The 26,420-nt window shown below is 32.6% G+C and overlaps 1 protein-coding gene across 1 annotated transcript in view; it reads right to left on the bottom strand.

The window, feature by feature from the left end:
* Positions 1-26,420, bottom strand: part of LOC134694890 (uncharacterized) — a 323,806-nt gene that overhangs the window by 190,919 nt on the left and 106,467 nt on the right. Inside the window, exons 11-17 of the mRNA XM_063555996.1 lie at positions 24,864-24,935; positions 23,377-23,448; positions 12,401-12,553; positions 9,213-9,290; positions 7,179-7,313; positions 2,409-2,558; positions 985-1,128 (exon numbers count right to left, since the gene is read on the bottom strand). Coding sequence (XP_063412066.1) covers positions 985-1,128; positions 2,409-2,558; positions 7,179-7,313; positions 9,213-9,290; positions 12,401-12,553; positions 23,377-23,448; positions 24,864-24,935 — 804 coding nt within the window. The remainder of the gene's footprint in view (positions 1-984; positions 1,129-2,408; positions 2,559-7,178; positions 7,314-9,212; positions 9,291-12,400; positions 12,554-23,376; positions 23,449-24,863; positions 24,936-26,420) is intronic.

The following is a 26,420-nucleotide window of genomic DNA, read 5'->3' as shown; positions in this document are numbered from 1 at the left end:
ACTAATTAGAATCAGAAAAGTTGTACATTTGTCTGTTTCAGTGTTGGTAATCATAGGAGATCTGTAAAGTAAACAGTTTGAAAACAGTTACAAGTTTGTCCCATAACAGAGTCTCTAATTGTGTGCTATTTCCACATTTCTTTATTGGTGTGAGAACGATTTCTCCTTACTGTTGAAATATCTGTTCTCAGAGAGTTATTGGTCGAAATTCAATTACGATGTCAAATTTTCTTGGTTTCTCCTGAATTTTTCAATTTTCAATTTGTGACGTCATGAAAGTAGAGGCTCCAAAGAGACTGTGTCGCTCACCACTATGTGAATATGAAACAAAGGAAGCAGATGGATGCATTACAAAATTGTGTTTAGATGATGGTGATGTGTTTGTACTTCTTACTTTACTAAACATTCTTGATGCTTACAATTATCGATATCTATAATGAATTTGGCCCAGTAGTTTCAGTGGAAACTGTAAGTAAAAATTTACGAATTTTATGAATTTTGTTGTCATGTTGAATTAATTTTAGGTCTAACTTAAAAGTTTGCTGTACATTATTGCTGTTTAAAAATTATCCCTATCTATAATAATGTTCAAAATAGTAACAGAAAATGGCAAAATTTCCTCAAAATTACCAATTCGGGGCCAGCAACCCAACAACCGGTTGTCTAATCCATCTGAAAATGTCAGCGCAGATAGATCTTGACCGGATAAACAAGTTTACCCCGTTAGATTTGCTCTAAAAGCTTTTGATTTTGAGTTATAAGCCTAAAACTGCATTTTACCCAATATTCTATTTTTAGCCATGGCGGCCATCTGGGTTAGTTGGCCCAAGTTTGGTTTAATTTGGGAAGAAGGTTTTTGTAAAAGTTAACGACAGACGACAAAATTCACTTGTCTATGAGTTTGCATTGAAAATTCAGGATTAATGCGCTACATAGTACACTAATTTAAGATTTCCAGAAAACCGGGAGTTATTTTGGACTTACAGATCAGTGAAGTTAACAGTTTGGAATGTTCCTGCTGGAATGGCTGTTAGTTTATTCCCTGCCATGTTCAATATCCTAAAATCTTGCAACGCTATGGTCTTTGCTGCTTTAGGAACATACTTGAAGAAGTTGTAAGCAATATCTCTGTAAAAAAAAGTATAGGAGTCCAACTGAAAGGCTTTGAATTTTTCGAAAAACTAAAGATTTTCTTACCCCAGGAGTAGATTACCTTAGCCGTATTTGGCACAACTGTTTGGAATTTTGAGTCCTGGCTTTTTAACTATTTTGATCTGAGCGTCACTGATGAGTCTTATGTAGACGAAACGCGCGTCTGGCGTATGAAATTATAATCCTGTTACTTTTGATAACTATTTGAGTTATCTTTGTATCAGATTCCAACATAATTAGATATAGGAAGATGTGGTGTGAGTGCCAATGAGACAACTCTCCATCCAAATAACAATTTAAAAAGTAAACCAGTATAGGTTAAAGTACGGCCTTCAACACGGAGCCTTGGCTCACACCGAACAACAAGCTATAAAGGGACCCAAAATTACTAGTGTAAAACCATTCAAACGGGAAAACCAACGGTCTAATCTATATAAACAAAACGAGAAACGAGAAAGACGTATATATTACATAAACAAATGACAACTACTGTACATCAGCATGACAGAAAGAATATAAAGTGCTGCACCATCATACACCAGTAACTCTTTCAAAGAATAAAGTTCCATAACTCATCCATGCCAATTCAGAAAATTATAGAACAAAATAAATAAATGGAGGTTATATCCATCAACAATATTATGAAAACTACTCAAAGCACTTTTGAGTTATTGTCCTTAAACTAGTAAATTGCCCTTTTTATGAATAAAATCCCAAAACTTGGATATGTAAAATCTAAAATTGATTAAAATTGAAGGAGAGTTTTTGTCAATAGATATAAACCATACAACAGAATTTCACAAAAACTGCCACAAAGCATTTTTGAGCACTTGTCTGAAACACTAAAAAAAATCCTTTTTTTTAAATGAATTCAACCGAATAACTAGAAAAATTTAATCTAAAATTCATATAAAAATAAAAAAGGAGTTCATGTCAATAGATATAAACAATTCATCTAGTCTTCATGAAAATTGATTAAAGCGTTTTTGAGTTATTGTCTGACATGTTAAAGACGGATAGACGACAGGTTTCCGTATCACTTTTTCAGAAATATTATACCCTTGTATACCCTGGGTTTTTATCAGCTTATGATGTGAACGCCTTGATGTCAAAGAGTTACAGGGTATTACATGGATTACAGCTTGCCTAAAACAAAAATGTAAAATGCAATGCATATTATAAAATACAAAAATACTCATAAATATAACGAATGGACATTCAGAAATAATAACCTGCAACAGCATGGGACTACTTACAACTCAACTAGACTTGTAAGGCAGTCAAATGCATTATCAGGGACAACATCATCATCTAACAAGTTGTTGCGTAAACTGAAGACAGTCAGAAGAGTCAAATTGCAGAATTCTAGTGGGTCTATTGCTGGTATTAGATTTCCTCCTAAATATCTGTAAATAAATCACTGTCAATAACATAGTCATACTCATGATAAAACCAATGTTGTCAGACTGACACCCAATATAGATGACCTATGATTATAACCCAAAGAATCTTTTATAAACGGACCTAATCATGAATAACTTATTATTGTCAAATAAACCATGACCATGACAGTTTGGTTTTAGTAATCATGTAAAAATAGATAAAAATCATAACAGATACTCAAGTTATGATTCAGAGGGCAAATTTTGTTTAATATTGACCCTGTAATCAAATAATAACATCCTGGTGGCCATCTTGAACAATAAATCAGTAATACAGACGCAACACATCGTCAACACCTCAAAGGGAAGATTTATGCCATGTTTGGTTTCATTCCATTCAGTGGTTCTCTAAAACAAGACATTTGTATGTATTTTCAAGGGTCCTATGTCAAACTAAGTCCCTGTTGGCAGCCAACTTGGATGATGGATTGGCTTTAAAGTAACAACACTTTGTGAACGGGTGTTGCTATACGGCGGAAATAGAAAACGGAACGGAATATGTAATGGAAACGGAAAACGGAAACAGCGAGAATCAAAATCGTTTTTGTTTAGTTATGTTATCTACATAGGCATGCTTTATATAGTGTAACACATGTTCACAAGAGAAAGAAACAGACGGGAATACATTTAAAATAAAAGATTTTAAAGCATAAAGTATTGAAGAAAATGTAATTTGTTTTTTAAGTATTTTATAATCTCATGCGTGAATAATGAAATTGTAGTGACGAATTCATTCTACATTTTTTAGACATTCTATGGCTTTTTCTTCTGGTCCACATATTTTTGATGTATTGAGTCTATATTCTAAGTGTTTTTTCGACCCTGCTTAAGTTATTATACTAAAAAGAAGATGTGGTATTATTACCAATGATACAACTCTTCACAAGAACTCAAATGACAAAATAAACTATAAAAGTCACCGTACGGCCCTCAACAATGATCATAGTTAGCTATAAAAGGCCCCGAGATGACAATGTAAAACAATTAAAACAACAAAAAAATAACGGCCTAATTTATGTGCAAATAAAGGGCTGCGCTTTAGCGCATGATACGCCCGTTGCTCTTTTCACTTGTCTTTTATGCTTTAAATGAATTTATATGATCAACTAGAAATAGTGTGAGCCCTTTCAAATACCCCCCCCCCCCCCCAATAATAAATAAAAATGCACCAAAAAAAATGGCACTTTTAAGGCTTCCTCAAATTTAACTAAGTTTGGTGTCTTAATTTATGTCAATAGATAATAAACAATTTATCAAATTTGCATAAAATTGAGCTTAAGCAATAGATATTGACAATTTATCAAAGTTGTATAAAATTTTGTGAAAGTGTTAGTTATTGACCCAAAATTGGAAAATCCCCCTTTTTTTAAGCATAAAAATTCATAACACGGAAATGTAAAATCTGAAATTTATAAAAATTGAAAGGGAGCTTACATCAATAAATATAAACAATTCACCAAAGTTTCATGGATATTAGTGAAAGCCTTTTTGAGTTATTGTCCGAATTGTTGAAAATCCCCCCTTTTTTATGAATAAAGCCCCATAAATCCAAACCTTAAAATCTGAAATTAAAAAAAAAACGAAAAGGAGCTTACATCAATAGATATAAATAATTCACTAAAGTTTCATGGAAATTGGTTAAAGTGTTTTCGAGTTATTGTCCGAAGTGTAGACGACGGACGGATGGAGGAACGGACGGACGGACGGAGGAACGGACGGACGGACGGAGGAACGGACGGACGGACGGACAACAGTAAACCATTATACGTCCCGTCTAAAAGACGGACGTATAAATAAAGGCAACAGTAGTATACCGCTGTTCAAAACTCTTAGATCCATGGACAAAAAACAAATCGGGGTAACAAACTAAAACCGAGGGAAACGCATTAAATATAAGAGGAGAACAACGACATAACACCGAAACGTAACGCACACAGAAACGGACCAAGCATCAGACAAAACACCACGAGAATACCAAATATAGCATGAAAACCAAATACATGAATTTGGGATAGACAAGTACTGTGCCACGTCTTATCTCAATATCTCAAAAATAAGAGAAAACACAAACGACTCAACGTTAAAATGCAACACACACATAAACGAACAATAATATAACAATGGCCATCTTCCTGACTTGGTACAGGACACTTTTAAAGAGGAATAAAAGTGGTGGGTTGAACCTGGTTTGGTGGCATGCCAAACTTCACACTTTAATGGCATAAAAATAAACGAAGAACAATTATGTTACACTTAAACAAACGAAAACGACTGAATTACATTCTCCTGACTTTGAACAGGCGCATATTTACAGAATGTGGCGGGGTTAAACATGTTAGAGGGATATAAACCCTTCCCAAACCTGTACCAGTGGTGTAACATTACAACATAAGAACGAACTATAAAAATTAGATGGATACAAATACAAATACTACACAGAGTGACGTAACGTGTATATCCCAACAACAAAAAAAAGACACTAGGTTCAGATATAAGAATACTCGCTGTAGCTGCCAGGTAGTTCAAAGCTACTAATAACTACATGTAATACAAAATAAATCATGCATCTAATACTTAATTTCTTTCTCTTTTGGATATAACGGTTTATTTAGTGGTACATATTTAATTGATGTCTTCTTAGATGTAACATTTATAGTGATTTGTATATGCAATGTTTGCTGTTGGTAGACCTGTTTCGGTCTTCAGTGGTGGTGGTATACTTTGAGGGTCCTTTTTTATCTGACCTGACCATGTCAAGTGATCTTTTATCGTCACTTGGCGTCCGTCATTCGTTTTCGTCTTTGTTAACTTTTTCAGAAATTTTCCCTAGAACTACTGGGCCAAATGTTACCGAACACATGTATTTTTTGAAGACGTCTGACAGTTTTGGTAAATCTTGGCAACAGTTATCAGAGGTGTATCGAGTTTAAAAATGAGCTGCATAACCCTGTCTGCCAGCCAAGATGGTCGACATGGCTAAAATAAAAACATAGGACTGAATAAAATGCAAGTGCTGTATATTGAAAACCGATATAGTCATAATTATAATCATAATGTTAATGTATCGCCCTTATATGACGAATTTTACCAATTACGACATTTGCCTATTGTATTGAAACTGTTATAAGCAGATATCTAGCAACTTTTCATTGCAAATATTATTAGCAAGATAAGATCTACAAGGAGGTTAAAATGTCCGGTCAAATCGTTAGTTGACTCGTTATTTAATTTAGAATTTTCGCTCTAAATGATTTTACCAACCTTTTGTCACTTTGCTAATTTTTCGCTCTAAATGATTTTACCAACCTTTTGTCACTTTGCTAATTGACAAAACTATAAGCGAAAGCTAGAAAGTTTTGAAATAAAAATGATCAGCAAGACATGATCTACAAACAAGTAAATTTTTCGTTGTGGTTAGTAGACTTTTTAAATTAACAATGACGACATTTGTTTTATCCTCCCTTGTATTTTGGGTAAAAGCTATAAAAGTGGCGGATCCAGAACTTTTCGTAAAGGAGGTCGGCTCTCCAGTCACGCTTCAGTGATTTCCTATATAATCAAACAAATGTTTGCCACTATGTCCTCCAGACCCCTACCACCCTGGATCTGCCTTTGCCTCTTGCCAAGTTCTTTTTCTATTTTTTTTTTAGCTCTTATGAATTTCCCAAACTTTTTGCTATTTTTTTTTTTATATCTATAGCTCCATATTGTCCAGCAACATAACTGTTTTGTGGTGTCATAAATTTTCGTAGTTTTTTCCATTTTACCCCTTATATTCCGTCCATATAAATATTTCTTTCCGTTTCTGTTGCCGTTCTTTTTTCCGTTTCTGCCGTTTGGCAAAACCCCTCATAAGGAACATTCATGCCATGTTTGGTTTCATTCCATTCCATGGTTCTCTAATTGAAGACATTTATATGTATTTCAAATAGGGTCCTATGCTTCACTAAGTCATTCCCCCTTCAATACCTCGAATGTATAAGATTGCATCCGCACTCTTAGTATATCATCATCACTCGATTGGAGATAAGAAGTAGAGCACGATCGTAAAGTGGATCTAATACACATGCATTGTTCATTTAGTGGTGATTATGCAAAACAATCTTAGATGATGGATCTGCTTCAAAGTAACAACACTTGGTCAACACCCCATAAGGAACATTCATACCATGTTTGGTTTTATTCCATTCAGTGGTTCTCTGAAAGAAGACATTTATATGTATTTCTCTTTGTGTCTTATGTTAAACTAAGTCCCTGCTGGCTTGTGTCCTATGTTAAACTAAGTCACTGCTGGTGGCCATCTTGGATGATGAATGGGCTCCAAAGTAACAACACTTGGTCAGTACCTCAGAAGTACTTTTGTAAGTTGGTAACATTCCATTCAGTTGTTATTTAGAACCTTGTTAGCACTAGTGACCAGTATAGTTTGTAATTGAGCTCATCTTGGGAAACCAGACAAAAGTTGAACAGTATTCATAGTGAGCTAGAAATTCATTGAAAAAATGAAATAATTGCAAATGATATGATTTTGAATATGTATTAATTGAAATAAACGGTATAATTTGAGACTTTAATGCTACTCACAGTTTATTTAGATTTCTGATGGTGTACCATGATTTATATGCTAGTTTTTTGTTGGTATAAGCATGTTGCATTGTTAAAGGGAAACCATCCTGTGTGTACTCTGTAGCATTGATGATCCTGTTGTTATCTGCATAACTAAAAAATATTTATATATATAATATTTCTACATAATATTGATTATGCATAAAACATTTAAAAATATCTTTATCAATACCATTAATCTTTGAAAATCCATGTTTTACAAATTCTTAATGTTAACTTAGAACACAGATTCTACACATTAATATCAAAAATCAGTACTGAAGCTCTTTACACAATAATTTACATCTGTAAGTTTTAACAAATCAGATGTCGGAATAAGAATTACAACTGTAACAGCTGGATTAGATCCTAGCACAGTAAGCCACAGCCGAAACTACTATAAGCAAATAAATAAAGGCAACAGTAGTATACCGCTGTTCAAAACTCATACATCCATGGACAAAAAACAAAATCGGGGTAACAAACTAAAACCGAGGGAAACGCATTAAATATAAGAGGAGAACAACGACACAACACCAAAACGCAACAAGCAATAGACAAAACACCACGAGAATAACAAATATAACATCAAAACCAAATACATGAATTTGGGATAGACAAGTACCGTGACACGTCTTATCCATCATCAAAGCTATCGCTACTAGAGGGTGGTTTCATATATTTTGTTAGTAAAGGGAAACTGCAGCGACGAGTCAATAAACCACTATGGAGATGAGAAGTGTTATTGCTAACAAAATTATTTATTATCTATTTATGAAGCACACCAAATACCAGGGACTTAGCATAAGTGATTCCTTTTAAACTAGATAAAACACCACTTTTAACTTGTGAACTATGCAAAAGTTAGTCAATGAACAATGATCGAAGAGTTGGGCCCTATACTGTCTTTAAAAATGAGACTTGAGTTGCAAATGCTTATATAACTGCATACCTAATATCTTTAAATGGCTTTAAACATAAGTGTTTTTTTAAATGTAAATTATGCAAAATACTCCAAGTCAATAGACCATGGCTGAGGACAAGGAGCCATATAATCTCTATGGAATTATCATTGACCTACCACTAATAGATCCCTTTAATTATTCACAAACTTATGCGTGTATACAGATACAAGAAGATGGGATATTAACACCATTGAGACAACTCTCAATCCAAGTCACAATTTGTAAAAGTAAAACATTATAGGTTATAGAACGTTCTTTAACGAGCCTTGGCTCACACCAACAGAAAGCTATAAATTAAAGCCTCCAAAGTGACTAGTGTAAAACCATTCAGACATGAAAACCAACAGTCTAATCTATATTAAAATAAAATGATTGGCTGAGTACAGCCTGATATGACAACAGAGGTTGAATCCTATACAGTTCGAGCAAGTTTGTACACTATATTTGAGCTTTATACTGTCTGAATAAGGATTGTTTTTGACATAACATAAGTTTCTGACACAAAATAAATGTGTTCAAAGATCATAAAAATCTATTGCGCAATACTGTGCAATTGAATATTTCTTCTTTAAACTAAACTTTTCAAAAAATTTGGAAGAAAAAAACATGGTTTTTGGCCTCTTGTTGGCCTCTAATTCCTAAACTTTTGGTACCATAACCCTAAATTCAATAGATGAATTAAGAAATGTTTAAATCTTAACTTTTTTTCAAGTAGTCACTGAACCAATTAAATGAGGCCAAGGACAATGGACATATGATAGGCGAAAATTTTATTACATAAGACAGCTTTATACAAAGTATAAAGGATCCAGGTCTTCTACCTTCTGAAATACTAAGTTTTCAAAAGTTTAGCTATGCAGCCGCCACAGGATCACTATCCATATGTCAAGCTTTCTGGAACAGAAGTCGCAGACTCAACCCAAAAACATCTGGGTTAAAATAAAATCAACAGCTCTCAATTTTGTTTTCAAAACTTTGGTAAAAATCCATGGGTAATAATACCAACGTCGACTTTTCTTATCATCTTTTTCAAATTACTGATACTCACATTTCTCTCATGGCTAGATACTCTTGTTCTGACAGAACCTGTTGAGGGAAAAAGGGTAACTCATTGTCACTGATCCATCTGTAATAAAACATAACAGAATATCATTCTTTTGATGATATAAACATGTACAAATGAAAAGATGTTACTGTTAGTGTAAGCTAAGCTGATGTAATATGCCAAATAAAGCATGAGCATTGACTCATTAACACAGTTTATCATGCTGCATGCACCTTTGACAACTTGCTTTACATAAAAACCAAATTACAGAAACAGTACTTTAAATTATAGATAAAGACATTTTTCGTGACAAAAAAGACTCTAGTTTTATAATCAATTTTGATAATGTAACAAGTCTTTCTTAACAAGTTACGTTAGTAAAACCTACTACAATTACTCTGAAATCAAAAATGTTTAAAAGTTGTTTTCCCGTTGGTACCATGTAGAAACTGATACCTCAATGATATGCCATGCTGTTACAATAAAGAGGCAGATACCTCAATGATTTGCCATAAAGAGGCAGATACTTCAATGATTTGCCATGATGTTACAATAAAGAGGCAGATACCTCAATGATTTGCCATAATGAGGCAGATACCTCAATGATTTGTCATGCTGTTACAATAAAGAGGCAGATACCTCAATAATTTGCCATAATGAGGCAGATACCTCAAAGATTTGCCATGATGTAACAATAAAGAGGCAGATAACTCAATGATTTGCCATAATGAGGCAGATACCTCAATGATTTGCCATGATGTAACATTAAAGAGGCAGATAACTCAATGATTTGCCATAATGAGGCAGATACCTCAATGATATGCCATGCTGTTACAATAAAGAGGCACATACCTCAATGATTTGCCATAGAGGCAGATACTTCAATGATTTGCCATGATGTTACAATAAAGAGGCAGATACCTCAATGATTTGCCATAAAGAGGCAGATACTTCAATGATTTGCCATGCTGTTACAATAAAGAGGCAGATACCTCAATGATTTGCCATAAAGAGGCAGATACCTCAATGATTTGCCATAAAGAGGCAGATACCTCAATGATTTGCCATGATGTTACAATAAAGAGGCAGATACCGCAATGATTTGTCATAAAGAGGCAATTACCTCAATGATTTGTCATGCTGTTACCGTAAAGAGGCAGATACCTTTCTTCTTATTAAATTGTTCTTGGATTAAACCAAAACCACATACAAACAAGAATGTGATCATAGTACTAACATTTTCTATGTTCAGTGGAACGTGTATTTGGGGTAAAAACTATAGTTTGGCATAAAAATTAGAAAGATGATATCATAGGGAATATGTGTCCTAAGGGTGTCTTCGCGAATGTCCCACTTTTTGCAATTGCAAGTAAAAAGGTATGAAAATTTTGTGGGATCGGGAAGATGTTTGTTTTTATATTGTGCAGTAGGTAACTACAGGTAATCAATTATTTTCTTGTAAAATATGAAAGAAAAAAAAAACATAAATTTAGTATTAAGGTATACCACCTTAATACTAAATTTATGGTTTTTTTTTCTTTCATATTGAAAACGATAGAATTTGTTCATACTTTGCCAAAACGTAGTATCTATTGATATATGTTGAAAAATATTATAAAAATGATAGGTCACCGCCACAAATTCTCAAGCTACAGGACGTGACAAAATGACACATTTTGTATGGATTATACAGGAAAAGACACCATTTTGTGATTAGAAACTTAACAAAATGATAGAATTGTTAAATACTTAAGGAAAAGATAGCTTTCAGACAATGCTTTGAAAATAAATAGAAAAGATAGTACGTTTTTCCCGGCTAGAATAAAAAAAAAAGGAAAATTCCATGTAGAATCCTTAAGAAAAAGCCTTGTTTTAGAGTTACCTCCCCTTAAAATGCCAATTTAAAAAAAAATTAAAAACAACCAAAAATAATTAACATTTGCAAAACTTTAATATTTATAAGTTATATTCTTATAAATTGGTTCTTTTAAATGAAAATTCACATTAAATATCTGCATTCGGCATCAAATTTTGTTAACTTAATAGAAAATCTGGACCTTTGGTTCCCTGTTTTTTACAATAAAAGATGGAGAAAGACACATATACCTCCTTAAATATTTTATTATGCACATATAAATATGAACTATCATTAAACATTGAATATAATGTCAAATAATGCAATATCAAGCATTACTCATTTCTTCATTAATGTTTCAATCAAGCATTTAGAACACAATTGATAGTATACATTTAAAACACACATATTGTAAAAGATTGAACAAAAAAGTCTACATGATACATAAGTAAACTATTAAAGCATAACCATACATAGTACAAAATATCATAAAATTGCAACAAATCTAATTTGTATATACGCCAGATGCTCGTTTTGTCTACAAAAGATTAATCAGTGACGCTCGGATCCCAAAAAATTAAAAAGGCCAAATAAAGTACGAAGTTGGGTGTATTTCCTTCTCTTTGTTGGTCGTACTTCCACGACATGGTACTGGATGCTTAACACATTTGATATAATCCCAAAATAATATTTTGAATAGGTAATATTCAATTCTTGTTATTTTATAAAAACAAACTGTTTATTTAAGAACAATTCACATACAAAAAATAATGTGGGACAATCAGAATTCTTAAATTTAAAAAAACTGGACAACCGGGAATAAACGGTACTAAGTTTCAAGTTGATTGCACTTCAACTTCATCAAAAACTACCTTGACCAAAAGATTTTAACCTGAAGCGAGGCATACGGACGGACAAAGAAATGAACAGACTAACGGACAAACGAACGAAATAATAGACCAGAAAACATAATGCCCCTAAATATGGCATACTAAATGGGGCATAAACATTCATTGTAATAGTAATACCTTCTTCAATTTGGAATTGAAGACTTAGCTTACCTACACATATGATAACTACTGTTTGTTTTGACTGCACTTATTCCTTAGATACAAACATATTTTGATCAGTATATTGTCGGCAGATAAAAAAGATGTTGACATGTAGGAATAAACCCATTGATCAATATTTAAAAATCCTGTTTCATGTTTGTGTCCCTCATCGATCTCTTAAAATCATATACTTGTAAAAGCAGGACTAAACTATTATGAAATTTTGAAAATATCAGTTTCTTTTTCTTACCATGAAATACTTCTATAAAATGAAATTATCTTACAGATTTGTCAAGTTTCCATTGATGTTATAGAAGGCATCATAATAAATGTACTTCATTGGTGTATCTTGACTGTGTAACCTCAATGTTATTAGTGTATTCAAATTGGTAAAGCTCTTACTGGTCAGGACTTCAAGGTTGTTGTGTATTAAATCTCTGAAACAACAAATCAAACTTGATTAAGCATAAATCTTGGAAATGTAAAACTCTGATTTAACAATTATACAGACTCACCATTAAAATATTGTATAACAGGATTGAGTTAAATCTTACAAACAGACATGTACAAATCTTTTGGACTTTCATATAACTTTAAAATGTCTTACCAAGGCCACATAAATAAACTAATTTATTCCCCCTCATCCAGACTGCGTAAAAAATAAGCCTAAGAAAAATCATTTGCTCCCCCCCCCCCCCCATAAAAAATGTTTTGTTTTTTTTTCATTTCCGAAAATCATTCTTTTTTATTCTGACATTGATGTTATTGGAGATCCTACTGGAACTCTCTGGCGTTATTGGTCAATTCAGCTCTAAAATTAACGGTACAAATTTTCTTGAACGAGATGCGCATTTCGACAATACATGTCTCTTCAGTGATGCTCGTTGCCAAAATATTTGAAATCCAAAGCTTCTCTAAAAAATGAAGAGCAATAATCCAAAAGGTCCAAAAAGTATAGCCAAATCCGTGAAACGAATCAGAGCTTTGCGTGAGGGAGATACATTCCTTAATTTATAATAATTTCTAATATTTTGCAACAGCAAATTTAAATAACACAAATCATCCATATTTTCATTCAAGTGCCGAAGTACTGGCTACTGGGCTGGTGATACCCTCGGGGAGTAATAGCCCAGCAGCAGAGGCATCGACCCAGTGGTAGTAATAAAATTAACGGTACCAATTTTCTTGAACCAGATGCGCATTTCGAAAATACATGTCTTTTCAGTGATGCTCGTGGCCAACATATTTGAAATCCAAAGCTTCTTTAAAAAATGAAGAGCAATTATCCAAAAGGTCCAAAAAGTATAGCCAAATCCGTGAAAGGAATCAGAGCTTTGCCTGAGGGAGATACATTCCTTAATTTATAATAATTTCGAATATTTTGTAACAGCAAAATTTTATAACACAAAAAAACATATTTTCATACGAGTACCGAAGTACTGGCTACTGGGCTGGTGATACCCTCGGGGACTAATAGGCCACCAGCAGAGGCATAGACCCAGTGGTAGTAATAAAATTAACGGTACCAATTTTCTTGAACCAGATGCGCATTTCGACAAGATGCGCATTTCGACAATACATGTCTCTTCAGTGATGCTCGTGGCCAAAATATTTGTGAAATCCAAGATTCTATAAAAGATGAAGAGCTATAAACCAAAAGGTCCAAAAAGTATATGTATCAAGGGACAAATGTATGATTCAACTGATTAAGTACAAGGACTAGTCAAAAGTGTTACATATCGGCAGGAACAAAAGAGAAATCTGACATTGGTCAAAAATAATCATGTAACATGCGCATGACCACATGTCATGGTTGCCATTTCCATTTATAAAGCCTCAAGAAAGTCAAAAATGACCTAAACATAAACAGTTTTCAGATATTACTTAGTTTAAACAGGAGTGCACACGCTGAAATGTCTCGACTATTTTTCTAATCGAAGCTCTTTGTTAGAGAAGGCGATAAATGTTTACTGTATTGTTTGCTATAGTGACAAAATTTTTAAAAGTCAATACAAACAAACAAAATTGCAATTTTCTCTCAATTACGAGGTGTTTTATTTTAAAAACACCATTAGCATAAGTTTTCAATTTATCTAGTTCATAGTTAAGAAGAACAATTAGATATCAAGTCGACTACCTGGGTGTCTTTCAAGTTGGATGACAAACATGCATAACCTCCGATTTTTTTGAAAAAATTACCACGGACGGAAAACATATTAACCTATAAGTTCAGTAATTTTCATGTCTGCCCTTCCATTATGTGACTGAAGAAAAAAACAAAAAATGGGTAACAATTGTATCGAAAGGAGAAAGTCGAGTGCACCTTTTTATGTTAGGGTGTGTTTGAGTTGAGTTTTTTGCCTTGATATCGTACAAAGTAAGAATATTTCATACATCGTCTCGCTTCAGATTCTATCCTTTTTATATATTAAAGCTACAGGTTGACGTTATAACACAAAAAAAAATCACAGCACTTAAAGATGAAATATATGGATCAAGTGAAATACCTATCTAATGAGTCACAAAAACAGACAAGGTGTATTCGAAAAGCTATTTTTTTACTGAAAGTACTTGACGACAGTCTTTCACGTTGGATGATGAAAATGTATATCTTCGAAAAATTACAATTTTTGTGTGTGATAACTAGAGTTTATAGTCTTCATACTCTAAAACAACTAGCCTGCCCTTCCACGAAATGTAATTTTTTTTAAATGTTTATGAATTTTCGAAAATTCCACCTGACAACCGATCAGACAATAGTTTTAAGTTGAATCAATGCAGACACGATTATTAACTGATGCTCATTAGCAAGTTGATACATTTGTCTTTAAAAATACAACTGACATATAAGGATCGTAATAGTGCAATGTAAATAAATTAATCGGTTTACAACAGTAAAATTGGTAGCGCGTCATCAATACAATGGCTTCCGTTTCTACGATTGTGAAAATGAACTTGCGTAATGGGGAGATAATTTTGACGAAGTAGAATCCTGACTGAAATAATTAACATTAACCAAGAAAATTAAACATTAACCAATGAACCATGAGAATGAGGTCAAGGTCAATTAAAAACCTGCATGACTGACATATAGATCATAAAATATTTCCATGCACAAAATATGGTTGACTTATTGCGTATAGTATTAGAAAAAAAGACCAACACTTTAACCACTGAACCATGAAAATGAGGTCAAGGTCAGATGACACCTGCAAGCTAGACATGTACAACTTAAAATCATTCCATATCAGAAAAGCAAAACGAGAGTGTTAAATTTGATATATGCCTTTTTGTGCATCTTCTTTACATTTGTTGTTTTTATAGTGATGCATGTATGTATGCCTTCATACTTTGAACGACAAAATTATTTGTATGTCTACCTGTGCAAATTTCAAACGCGCAGTTTTACACCAGCAATGAACACCTTCTATCCTTTACGGGTAGACTTTATATAGATAAATTAAGTGGTATAAGAAAAGCAAAATGAGCATGTTAAATTTGATGTATGACTTTTTGTGATTCTTCGTATTCGTTACATTTGTTGTTTTTATAGTGATATTAAGATGATAACACAATATTGACTGCTGTACCCCTATTTTTGACATTTTTACTCTTTGCGTATGTTTGTTTTGTTCATACATCGTTGACAATGTAATGGAATTCGATGCGACTGTCATACAAGTGAGACGTTTAGCTAGCTATAAAACCAGGTTCAATCCACCATTTTCTACATAAGAAAATGCCTGTACCAAGTCAGGAATATGACAGTTGTTATCCATTCGTTTGATGTGTTTGGACTTTTGATTTTGCTTTTAGATTTTGGATGTACCTTTTTGAATTTTCCTCGGAGTTCAGTATTTTTGTGTTTTTACTTTTACACCAAATATAATTCACCTATTGCATACAGTATAAGAAAAACAGACCAAAACACAAAAACTAAACTGTAACCACTAACCCATGAAAATGAGGTCAAGGTCAGATAATACTTGCCAGTTGGACATAAACACCTTACAACCCTTCAAAACACCAATTATACTAGACCTATTGTTAATAGTATCTGAGTTTATCTAAAAATATCATTACTAGTCTTATATTTAAGATAAAAACAAAAAACTGCAAAATTTCCTTAAAATTACCAATACAATGGCAGCAACTCAACAATGGTTTATTAAATCCATCTAAAAATTTCAGAGTTAATAGAATTTCACCTCATGAACACTTTTACCACATGTCATATTTTGCTGAACATACGTTTGTTTTTGAATTATAAGCCAAAACTGCATTTTACCCCACTGTTCTTGTATTAGCCATGGCAGCCATATCTTTTGACAAAACAGAAAATAAAACACAAACTTTATTCTAGATACCTTTAGGATCATTCAAATTATGTTTGGCTGGAATTGATTCAATAGTTTCAGAGGAGAAGATGTTTTAAAAAAAATACCCTGGACAGAAGACAACAGAAGCTAAGTGATGGCAAAAGCTAAGAAACGGTGAGCTATATAGTGCGGTGACGGAAATGGAAAAAATCGATTATAAAAGAGTTAATTGCACAAAAGGGTATACGGATAAAAAATTGCATTAACTTGAATTTATGATTGGTTGTCAAAAAGTCGTATGGTGCATTTTATTTAGCCAGTAAATTTGGCATCAAACGCAGATCATAAGTGGTATGCATTTTGGCTTTTTATTCAAACGCTACCCTCAAATATCTTTCATTTTTGTTTTATTCAAACATCACACATACTGTTTTATGGGAAAAAAGATAATTCTAAAAGCCTTTTGATGACAAGTTATGAAGGTAAACATTTCTGTAAACAGGAACAATTTGTGTTTTACCTGATTCCAAAATCATATACACATGGAAAAACGTATTGCAACACCAAATTGAAATTCAAATTAAAAAAACACTTTTTATTTTTTTGTGATTTAATTTGGTAAAATAGAATTAGTGAAACATTATTTAAGTATCACCTCAGTTTAATCAATGAATATCGACTCGATAAGTTCTTATCTGCAGATGCAGCTACTGTACCCGTAAACAGCAAAACAGATGTTTTTATCCTCATTGTTTGCAACACTTTAAATAACAAAGTTTTTAAAGTTATGTGATTGACACCTTGTAATGGGTCCTTGACAACTCTTAACTGCAGCAAGATGGCAGATTATCAGCATGAGAGAAGCAGGGATGTCGCTGTAACAACTACACGTATCGTTGGTCATCACTATTTCACTATAAGTCGTTTTGAGAATAAAAATCAGGCAATAAACAATGTTAAAGACCTTCCGAGATAAAGAAGACCCCCTATACCAATTGCTAGGGAAAATTAGGCATAATGAAGGTTGGTCAGAAGGAAACCCATTGCATACAATACAATCCTAAAAAGAGAGTGGTGGGTATACAGGCGCCTTTTAACAAGAACTGTTCGAGATCGACTCATCGCTACTGGTTATCGTTAGATAAGACCATTTCGGAGACCTTTGCTTACTAATAGACACGCAGTTTTTCGTATCCAATGTAGTGCAGAGCCCGCCAAAGTTGAAAATAAGCATCGTGGAGGAAGATCCATTGTTCCAATACAACTCGGTTCATCTTCCTTGGCCCGATTTTAGCCCGGATTTGAACCATATCGATCATATATGGGACACTATTTGGCGTAAAGTGCGCCAAAGGACACCACAGTTCAAACACATCATGAAAAAAACAATGCCCTTAATCAGAAATGGTTGCTGCTACATTAGCAACAAATTAGTCGATGTATGGCAGGAATCAGAAGACGTTATGATGCAGTTATCCGTTTGAATGGAGGCTGCGCACAAAGTACTAATTCTTTGGCGTATAACGATCACCCATGATGTGAACAGTCATCTGAAGATTAATTTTGAAATGTCTGACATTGTAAATTCGACTACAGTAATAGTTGTAAAATGCTTTTCTTTGAACAAAAAACACTTCATTTTGTTTTTATAATAGTGGTTATATAAATCATTTTTCTTCAAACATTTTATGTTCGTTTCAATGCCAGTGTTATCATAAACTATGTTTCAATAATATTATACAAATATTTTATTGAATTTCATCCAAAAAAAGAGGTTGATTTTTCAAATTTTAAAAAATCAAGGTGTTGCAATACTTTTTTACATGCGTATATAATAAAGCGCTGATAAATGGATTATATCGTAAAGACTAACAAGAATGTGTCCAAAGTACACGGATGCCCCACTCGCACTATCCTTAACCATGTTCTATGGACCGTGAAATTGGGTAATTATCTAATTTGGCATTAAAATTAGAAAGATTATATTATAGGGAACATATGTACTAAGTTTCAAGTTGATTGGACTTCAATTTTATCAAAAACTACCTTGACCAAAAACTTTAACCTGAAACTCCCACTTTCATTTTCTATATTCAGTGGACGGTAAAATTGTGGTAAAAAGTCTAATTTGGCTTAAAATTAGAAAGATAATATCATAAGCAACAAGTGTACTAAGTTTCAAAATTTGGACTTCAGCTTCATCAAAAACTACCTTGACCAAAAACACTAACCTGAAACTCCCACTTTCATTTTCTATGTTCGGTGGACTGTGAAATTGGGGTCCAAAGTCTAATTTGGCTTTAAAATTAGAAAGATCATAATATAAGCAACAAGTGTACTAATTTTCAAGTTGATTGGACTTCAGCTTCATCAAAAACAACCTTGACCTAAAACTTTAACCTGAAACTCCCATTTTCATTTCTATGTTCAGTGGACCGTGAAATTGGGGTCAAAAGTCTAATTTTGCTTTACAATTAAAAAGATCAAATCATAAGCAACAAGTGTAATAAGTTTCAAGTTGATTGGACTTCAGCTTCATCGAAAACTACCTTGACCAAAAACTTTAACCTGAACGGACGCACAGACGAACGGAAACACAGACGGACGGACGGACGGACGGACGAACGGAGGCACAGACCAGAATACATAATGCCCCTCTACTATTGTAGGTGGGGCATAAAAAGTAACAAAATTGCAATTTTTCAATTTATGTACCCAAATGTTTATGAGGTTAGATTGTAAAAAACGACATTTTTAAACTTTCAAAAATCTCTTCTATTCAAACATTAACTTAAAACAATTCCGGATAGTTGTGTCCTGTCTATGATTGGGTTGAATACATAGTTTTCATCAAATATTTCGGATTCAATATTTCTTATTTTTGTTGATGATTTGCTGTTTTGTTGAAACATTTGGGTGTCCGTTATTCTTTTTTGAGGCTGTGTTGATATCGTTTTATTTATATAAGATGAAAAATAAGTTTTTCGGTTGTTTATCTAAGAAATAGGGATCCGACAAAATACCCAAAAGATGACAAAACTAGAAAGTCTGTTGAAACTTCACTATAACATTTTAAAGAAGCAAACAATAAGTGTAATTATTCAATATTGGTATTATTTTAGTAGTTTTCTCTATATGAATTGGATTTTGAATAAAAAAAAGATGATTTTGTGTGCCCCCGGAAAAAAGGTTAAGCAGATTCTGTTCAAGTTGTGACCCTGAGTGTCGAAAGTGGAAATTTAGATTTGATGACATTTACTGAATGATGAGGAGGAATTGGCGATTTAAATAGACACAAAATTAGTTTTTCAACCACCATATGACGCATAAGCTTAGCATTCATATTGGCAATATTATTATAGCATTTGTGACTTCAGAAATATCTCGTCTTCTTTAAACAGTTTGGACCAATACAGACTCGAGATTTGCTAACCCTTCCCTTGACGAACATATGCAGCCAAGGGTCATAACATTGTAATAACGTTCCCACAAAAGTTATTTGAGGTCTGAACTACTGATTAAATGTAGTAATACGTATATTTAGTGATATGTTAAACTGTACTTGATAGAAAACAAATATTTTCATGCGTCACTTAGTTTGGGATTGAATAACCAAAACTCTCTCCATTTTTATAAAAGGTGGTTCTGTCATTAAACATGTCTTTTTAAAGATGTAACTCTATTTTACAATGATTCAAATTTTGTAAAGTTTTGACGGTCGTGGTTCTTATTACTTGAACAAAATACATCGTTTTAAACTGAAAACTACCCCCCCCCCCCCTTATCAAAAACTGAAAGAAAGAAAATGAATTCCACTTTTCAACCATTCTAATGTTAAAATTGTATTTAATTTAGGATTGAGTATCAAATTTTGTGTCTCCTAGAAAACGACATGTGACCTTTGATCTTCATTTCTGAAAAAAAAATGCACCAAATTTTCTTTTGACGACCAAAATAACCTTAAAGTACACATCTTTTGGAATCGAACGATATATGTTACAGCCATATATCATTTTTGACGATTACAATTTCATAATACCGTCTTCGGTCACCCGCCTAAAAAATGTGTTCAGTGATGATGGATGTCAAACGTATCAAATTAAGAATGTGACTGTAAAATACTAATAAAGTATCAGATTTAGTATTGGATCATCAAAAACTAATAAAGTATCAGATTTAGTATTGGATCATCAAATACCAATAAAGTATCAGATTTAGTATTGGCTCATCAAAAACTAATAAAGTATCAGATTTAGTATTGGCTTATCAAATAGTGATAACGGATCAGATTTAGTATTGGCTTATCAAATAGTGATAACGGATCAGATTTAGTATTGGCTTATCAAATAGTGATAACGGATCAGATTTAGTATTGGCTCATCAAATAGTGATAACGGATCAGATTTAGTATTGGCTTATCAAATAGTGATAACGGATCAGATTTAGTATTGGCTCATCAAATAGTGATAACGGATCAGATTTAGTATTGGCTTATCAAATAGTGATAACGGATCAGATTTAGTATTGGCTTATCAAATAGTGATAACGGATCAGATTTAGTATTGGCTTATCAAATAGTGATAACGGATCAGATTTAGTATTGGCTCATCAAAAACTAATAAAGTATCAGATTTAGTATTAGATCATCAAATAGTGATAACGGATCAGATTTAGTATTGGCTTATCAAATAGTGATAACGGATCAGATTTAGTATTGGCTCATCAAATAGTGATAACAAATCAGATTTAGTATTGGCTCATCAAATAGTGATAACGGATCAGATTTAGTATTGGCTTATCAAATAGTGATAACGGATCAGATTTAGTATTGGCTTATCAAATAGTGATAACGGATCAGATTTAGTATTGGCTCATCAAAAACTAATAAAGTATCAGATTTAGTATTGGATCATCAAATAGTGATAACGGATCAGATTTAGTATTGGCTTATCAAATAGTGATAACGGATCAGATTTAGTATTGGCTCATCAAATAGTGATAACGGATCAGATTTAGTATTGGCTCATCAAATAGTGATAACGGATCAGATTTAGTATTGGCTCATCAAATAGTGATAACGGATCATATTTAGTATTGGCTTATCAAATAGTGATAACGGATCAGATTTAGTATTGGCTCATCAAATAGTGATAACGGATCAGATTTAGTATTGGCTCATCAAATAGGGATAACGGATCAGATTTAGTATTGGCTCATCAAATAGTGATAACGGATCAGATTTAGTATTGGCTCATCAAATAGTGATAACGGATCAGATTTAGTATTGGCTCATCAAATAGTGATAACGGATCAGATTTAGTATTGGATCATCAAATAGTGATAACGGATCCGATTTAGTATAGGATCATCAAATACTGATAAAAAAACAGATTCAGTATCGGATCATCAAAAACTAATAAAGTATCAGATTTAGTATTGGCTCATCAAATAGTGATAAAGTATCAGATTTAGTATTGGCTCATCAAATAGTGATAAAGTATCAGATTTAGTATTGGCTCATCAAATAGTGATAACGGATCAGATTTAGTATTGGCTCATCAAATAGTGATAAAGTATCAGATTTAGTATTGGCTCATCAAATAGTGATAAAGTATCAGATTTAGTATTGGCTCATCAAATAGTGATAACGGATCAGATTTAGTATTGGATCATGAAATACTTATAAAGTATCAGATTTAGTATTGGATCATCAAAAACTAATAAAGTATCAGATTTAGTATTGGCTCATCGAATAGTGATAACGGATCAGATTTAGTATAGGATCATCAAATACTGATAAAAAACAGATTCAGTATTGGATCATCAAAAACTAATAAAGTATCAGATTTAATATTGGCTCATCAAATACTGATAACGTATCAGATTTAGTATTGGATCATCAAATACTAATAAAGTATCAGATTCAATAAATATAAAGTATCAGATTTAGTATTGATGTAAATTTACTATGTAAATTTTAAAATTGTTTATAATCCTGGTACTTTTGATAACTATTGTATGCACATTGAACGACAAATTTATGTGACGTATATAACTTTTCTGACGTCAGACACTCAAATTAATCCATGTGTTCGTAGATAGTAGATGTTTTTGTGTCCTGTTAAATTGTTATACGATGATGACTGATGTACCCATATTTTGACTATTTTATTAATTTTGACTGTTTATTTAACGCATCATGTAAATGCAGCGGAATTTGACGAGACTGTTATTAGAGTGAGAGGGTTAGCGCTATAGAACCAGGTTTAATCCACCATTTTCTACATTTGAAAATGCCTGTACCAAGTCAGGAGTATGACAGTTCTTGTCCATTCGTTTTTGATGCGTTTTGTTTTTTGATTTTGCCATGTGATTATGGACTTTCCAAATTGATTTTCCTCTGAGTTCAGTATTTTTGTGATTTACTTTATACTAACAAAATATAAGATTTAGTATTGGATCATCAAAAACTGAAAAAGTATCAGATTTTGTATTGGATTATCAAATACTAATAAAGTATCAGATTCGGTATTGGCGTATTAAATACTAATAAAGTATCAGATTTATTACTGAATCAACAATCAGATTTAGTATTGGATCATTAAATACTAATAAAGTATCAGATTTAGTACTGGATCATCAATCAGATTTAGTACTGTTTTATCAAATACAAACTAAGTATCAGATTTAGTATTGGCTCATCATTTACTAATAAAGTATCTGATTCATTATTGGATCATCAATTACTAATAAAGTATCAGGTTTAGTATTGGATCATCACTTACTAATAAAGTATCAGATTTAGTATTGGATCATCAAATACTTATAAAGTATCAGATTTAGTATTGGATCATCAAATACTAATTAAGTACCAGATTTGGTATGGAATCATAAAATACAAATCAAGTGTCAGATTTAGTTTGACATCATAACATACTTACAAATGTATCAGATTTGGTATGCCATCAAAAGTTCCTTGATCAATCCTGGATATCTGATTATTGTGTAACTCTCTGAAATATAAACATTTGATTTTGACATGTGTCTATTGAAATGTTCTATATATGGGGGAATGCCTTAGATCTGACAGTCAATGTCCTATAACTCTCTTCCTTTTTTAACAAGAGTGCACACGCTGTAATTTCTCGCCTCCTTTACTAATCATAGATATTATGTTGATAGACCAAATATAAAGCTTTATTACAACTGTCACATACACTCAACATTAACCAAGAAAAACAAAATATTGATCAATGAACCATGAAAATGAGGTCAAGGTCAGATGAACCATGCAAGGCTGACATGTACAGCTAACACTTCTTCAATACAATATTCATAGTTGACTTATTGCTTATAAATTCAGAAAAACAGACCAAAACACAAGAACTAAACACTGAGCAATAAGCTGTGAAATGAGGTCAAGGTAAAAAAAAACCTGCGTAACACACATATAGATCATAAAATATTTCCATACACCAAATATAATTGACATAATTCATAAAGTTTTAGAAAAATAGACCAAATCTCAAAGTTTATCTTTGAACCATGAAAATGAGGTCAAGGTCAGATGACACCTATCAGCTAGACATGTACACCTTACAATCATTCCATACACAACATTTAGAAGACATATTGCATATAGTATAAGAAAAAAAGACCAAAACACAAAAACTTAACTATAACCACTGAACCATAAAAATGAGGTCAAGGTCAGATGACACATGTATGCTAGACATGTACACCTAACAATCATTCCATACACCAAATATAGTAGATCTATTGCATATAGTATAAGAAAAACAGACCAAAACAAAAAACTTAACTATAACCACTAAACCATAAAAATGAGGTGAAGGTCAGATGACACCTGCTAGTTGGACATGTCCACCTTACAGTCCTTCCATACACCGAATATACTATACCTATTGCTTATAGTATCTGAGATATGGACTTGACCACCAAAACTTAACCTTGTTCACTGATCCATGAATTGAGGTCGAGGTCAAGTGAAAACTGTCTGACGGGCATGAGGTTACGGGCAAGGTACGCACATACCAAATATAATTATCCAATTACTTATAATAAGAGAGAATTTAACATTACAAACAATCTTAACTTTTCAAGTAGTCACTGAACCATGAAAATGAGGTCAAGGACATTGGACATGTGACTTACTTAAAGTTCATAACATGAGGCATCTATATACAAAGTATGAAGCATCCAGGTCTTCTACCTTCTTAAATATAAAGCTTTTAAGAAGTTAGCTAACGCCGCCGTCGTCGTAGCCGCCGTAGCCTCCGCCGCCGCCGGATCACTATCCCTATGTCGAGCTTTCTGCAACAAAAGTTGCAGGCTCGACAAAAATGATTATAAAGTTCAAAGAGAAAAAAATATTCCTCATATTTCTATAATAAATAGATATACTTACAAAATTTTTAATGATGATAACTGCTTTAATCCATTTGGTTCAATATAATCTATGATATTATTGCTTAAATTTCTGAAAATAAAATAACATAAAATTGTTGGAAAAATCTGAGACTACTATAACACAGACATTGGTCACTTCCTGTACTGACCAGTCAAATAGTAATTATTTTTGGGTAATAGTAGTCTATGGAAAAAATATAGGTTCAATAAATTCCAATAACATATCTTTCTACATCAAATGAAATTTAAAAAGAATAAAGTTTTTTTATTTGAAATTGACATAACATTTAGCACACTGCGTCCCCTTACACTGACCTGTTCTCATTGTTTTATATGTTTACTTATATATTTCTAACAATAATTAGATTTTGATATTCTAACAAGTACATATCTGTATCTTTTTTTTGTGGTTATGCATAAATAACGAGGAATAAATTGACGAGGAAATCAAAGTTTTTTTTCTTATACTTTCATTATATAGGGACTTTATAGAGTCTTTGTTGATAACCTTGGTCTATTAGCATCTTAAACAATAGAAATCCTCCAAAATTTTAGACTTGAACATAATTCAAGAAAAGAAATATATCTTTTGTTGATCTTGTATAGTTGATTGTCATGCTCAGTTTCCAGTTTATCTCTTACTTTTTTTACAGAAGCCCATTTTTTTTTAAATCAGCATTTACAGGCAATAACTCCCATATGAATACAATAAATCAATTTCATCGATAATGCTCAAGTTATAAATGTTGTCTTTCAGATCATTTTTGTGTTTTGAAATTTCTCTATCTATTATATTTCCAATTATTAGTCAAAATAATGCAAAAAGAAAATCTTTTACATTAAAGGGCTGTTACCCCTGTAAAGAATTGACCAATGACCCTACCAGTAGTTACATTGACTTATATGTATTAAATCACTTTTGCTATTCCAAGTTTCTTTCCATCTGTATAGTTTCAAAATGATAGGCAATAACACAAAACATTGGTAAAATCATCATTTAATTGCAATCAACCCTGTAATGAACCAGTTAAAGTTAGAGTATTCATTAAGGGGCAATAACTTCAATAATATAAAGAGTCTAGAAGCATGTTGAATTATTTGTAGGTTTTTCTAAGGCCTGAGTGACAACAATTTGTTTATCAGTTCTTCAGACAAAAGCTCCAAACTAGAGGCTCTTCAGAACTGTGTCAGTCACTCACCTGATTAGATCTACTGGAAATCATGTAAAAAACGGTAAAACTCATAATAAATAGTATATATAAGTTAGCCCCGATAATTAATGAGAACAATTTTGGTTCAATTTTGCCCAGAAGTTACATTCTAACAATCGTTACTGAAGACAACTTATCAGTATTTAGATAAGTTTTTTAAGTTGTGACCATGTAACAGTGTTGTTTAACAATTTTCCTATAGACTTCTACAATAAACCCCTTTGATCTAATTTGAGCAATGGCAGTCATCGAAAATACTTTTTTTCAACAAGATAAGGATGATTTAGTTTGGTTTAATTTGGTCCAGTAGAGTCAGAGAAAAACTTTGTAAAAGATTACAAAAT

This window comes from Mytilus trossulus, chromosome 13 (genome assembly GCF_036588685.1).
Source record: "Mytilus trossulus isolate FHL-02 chromosome 13, PNRI_Mtr1.1.1.hap1, whole genome shotgun sequence".
Classification (NCBI taxonomy): Eukaryota; Metazoa; Mollusca; class Bivalvia; order Mytilida; family Mytilidae; genus Mytilus; species Mytilus trossulus.
This window is presented reverse-complemented; position numbering and strand designations above follow the sequence as displayed.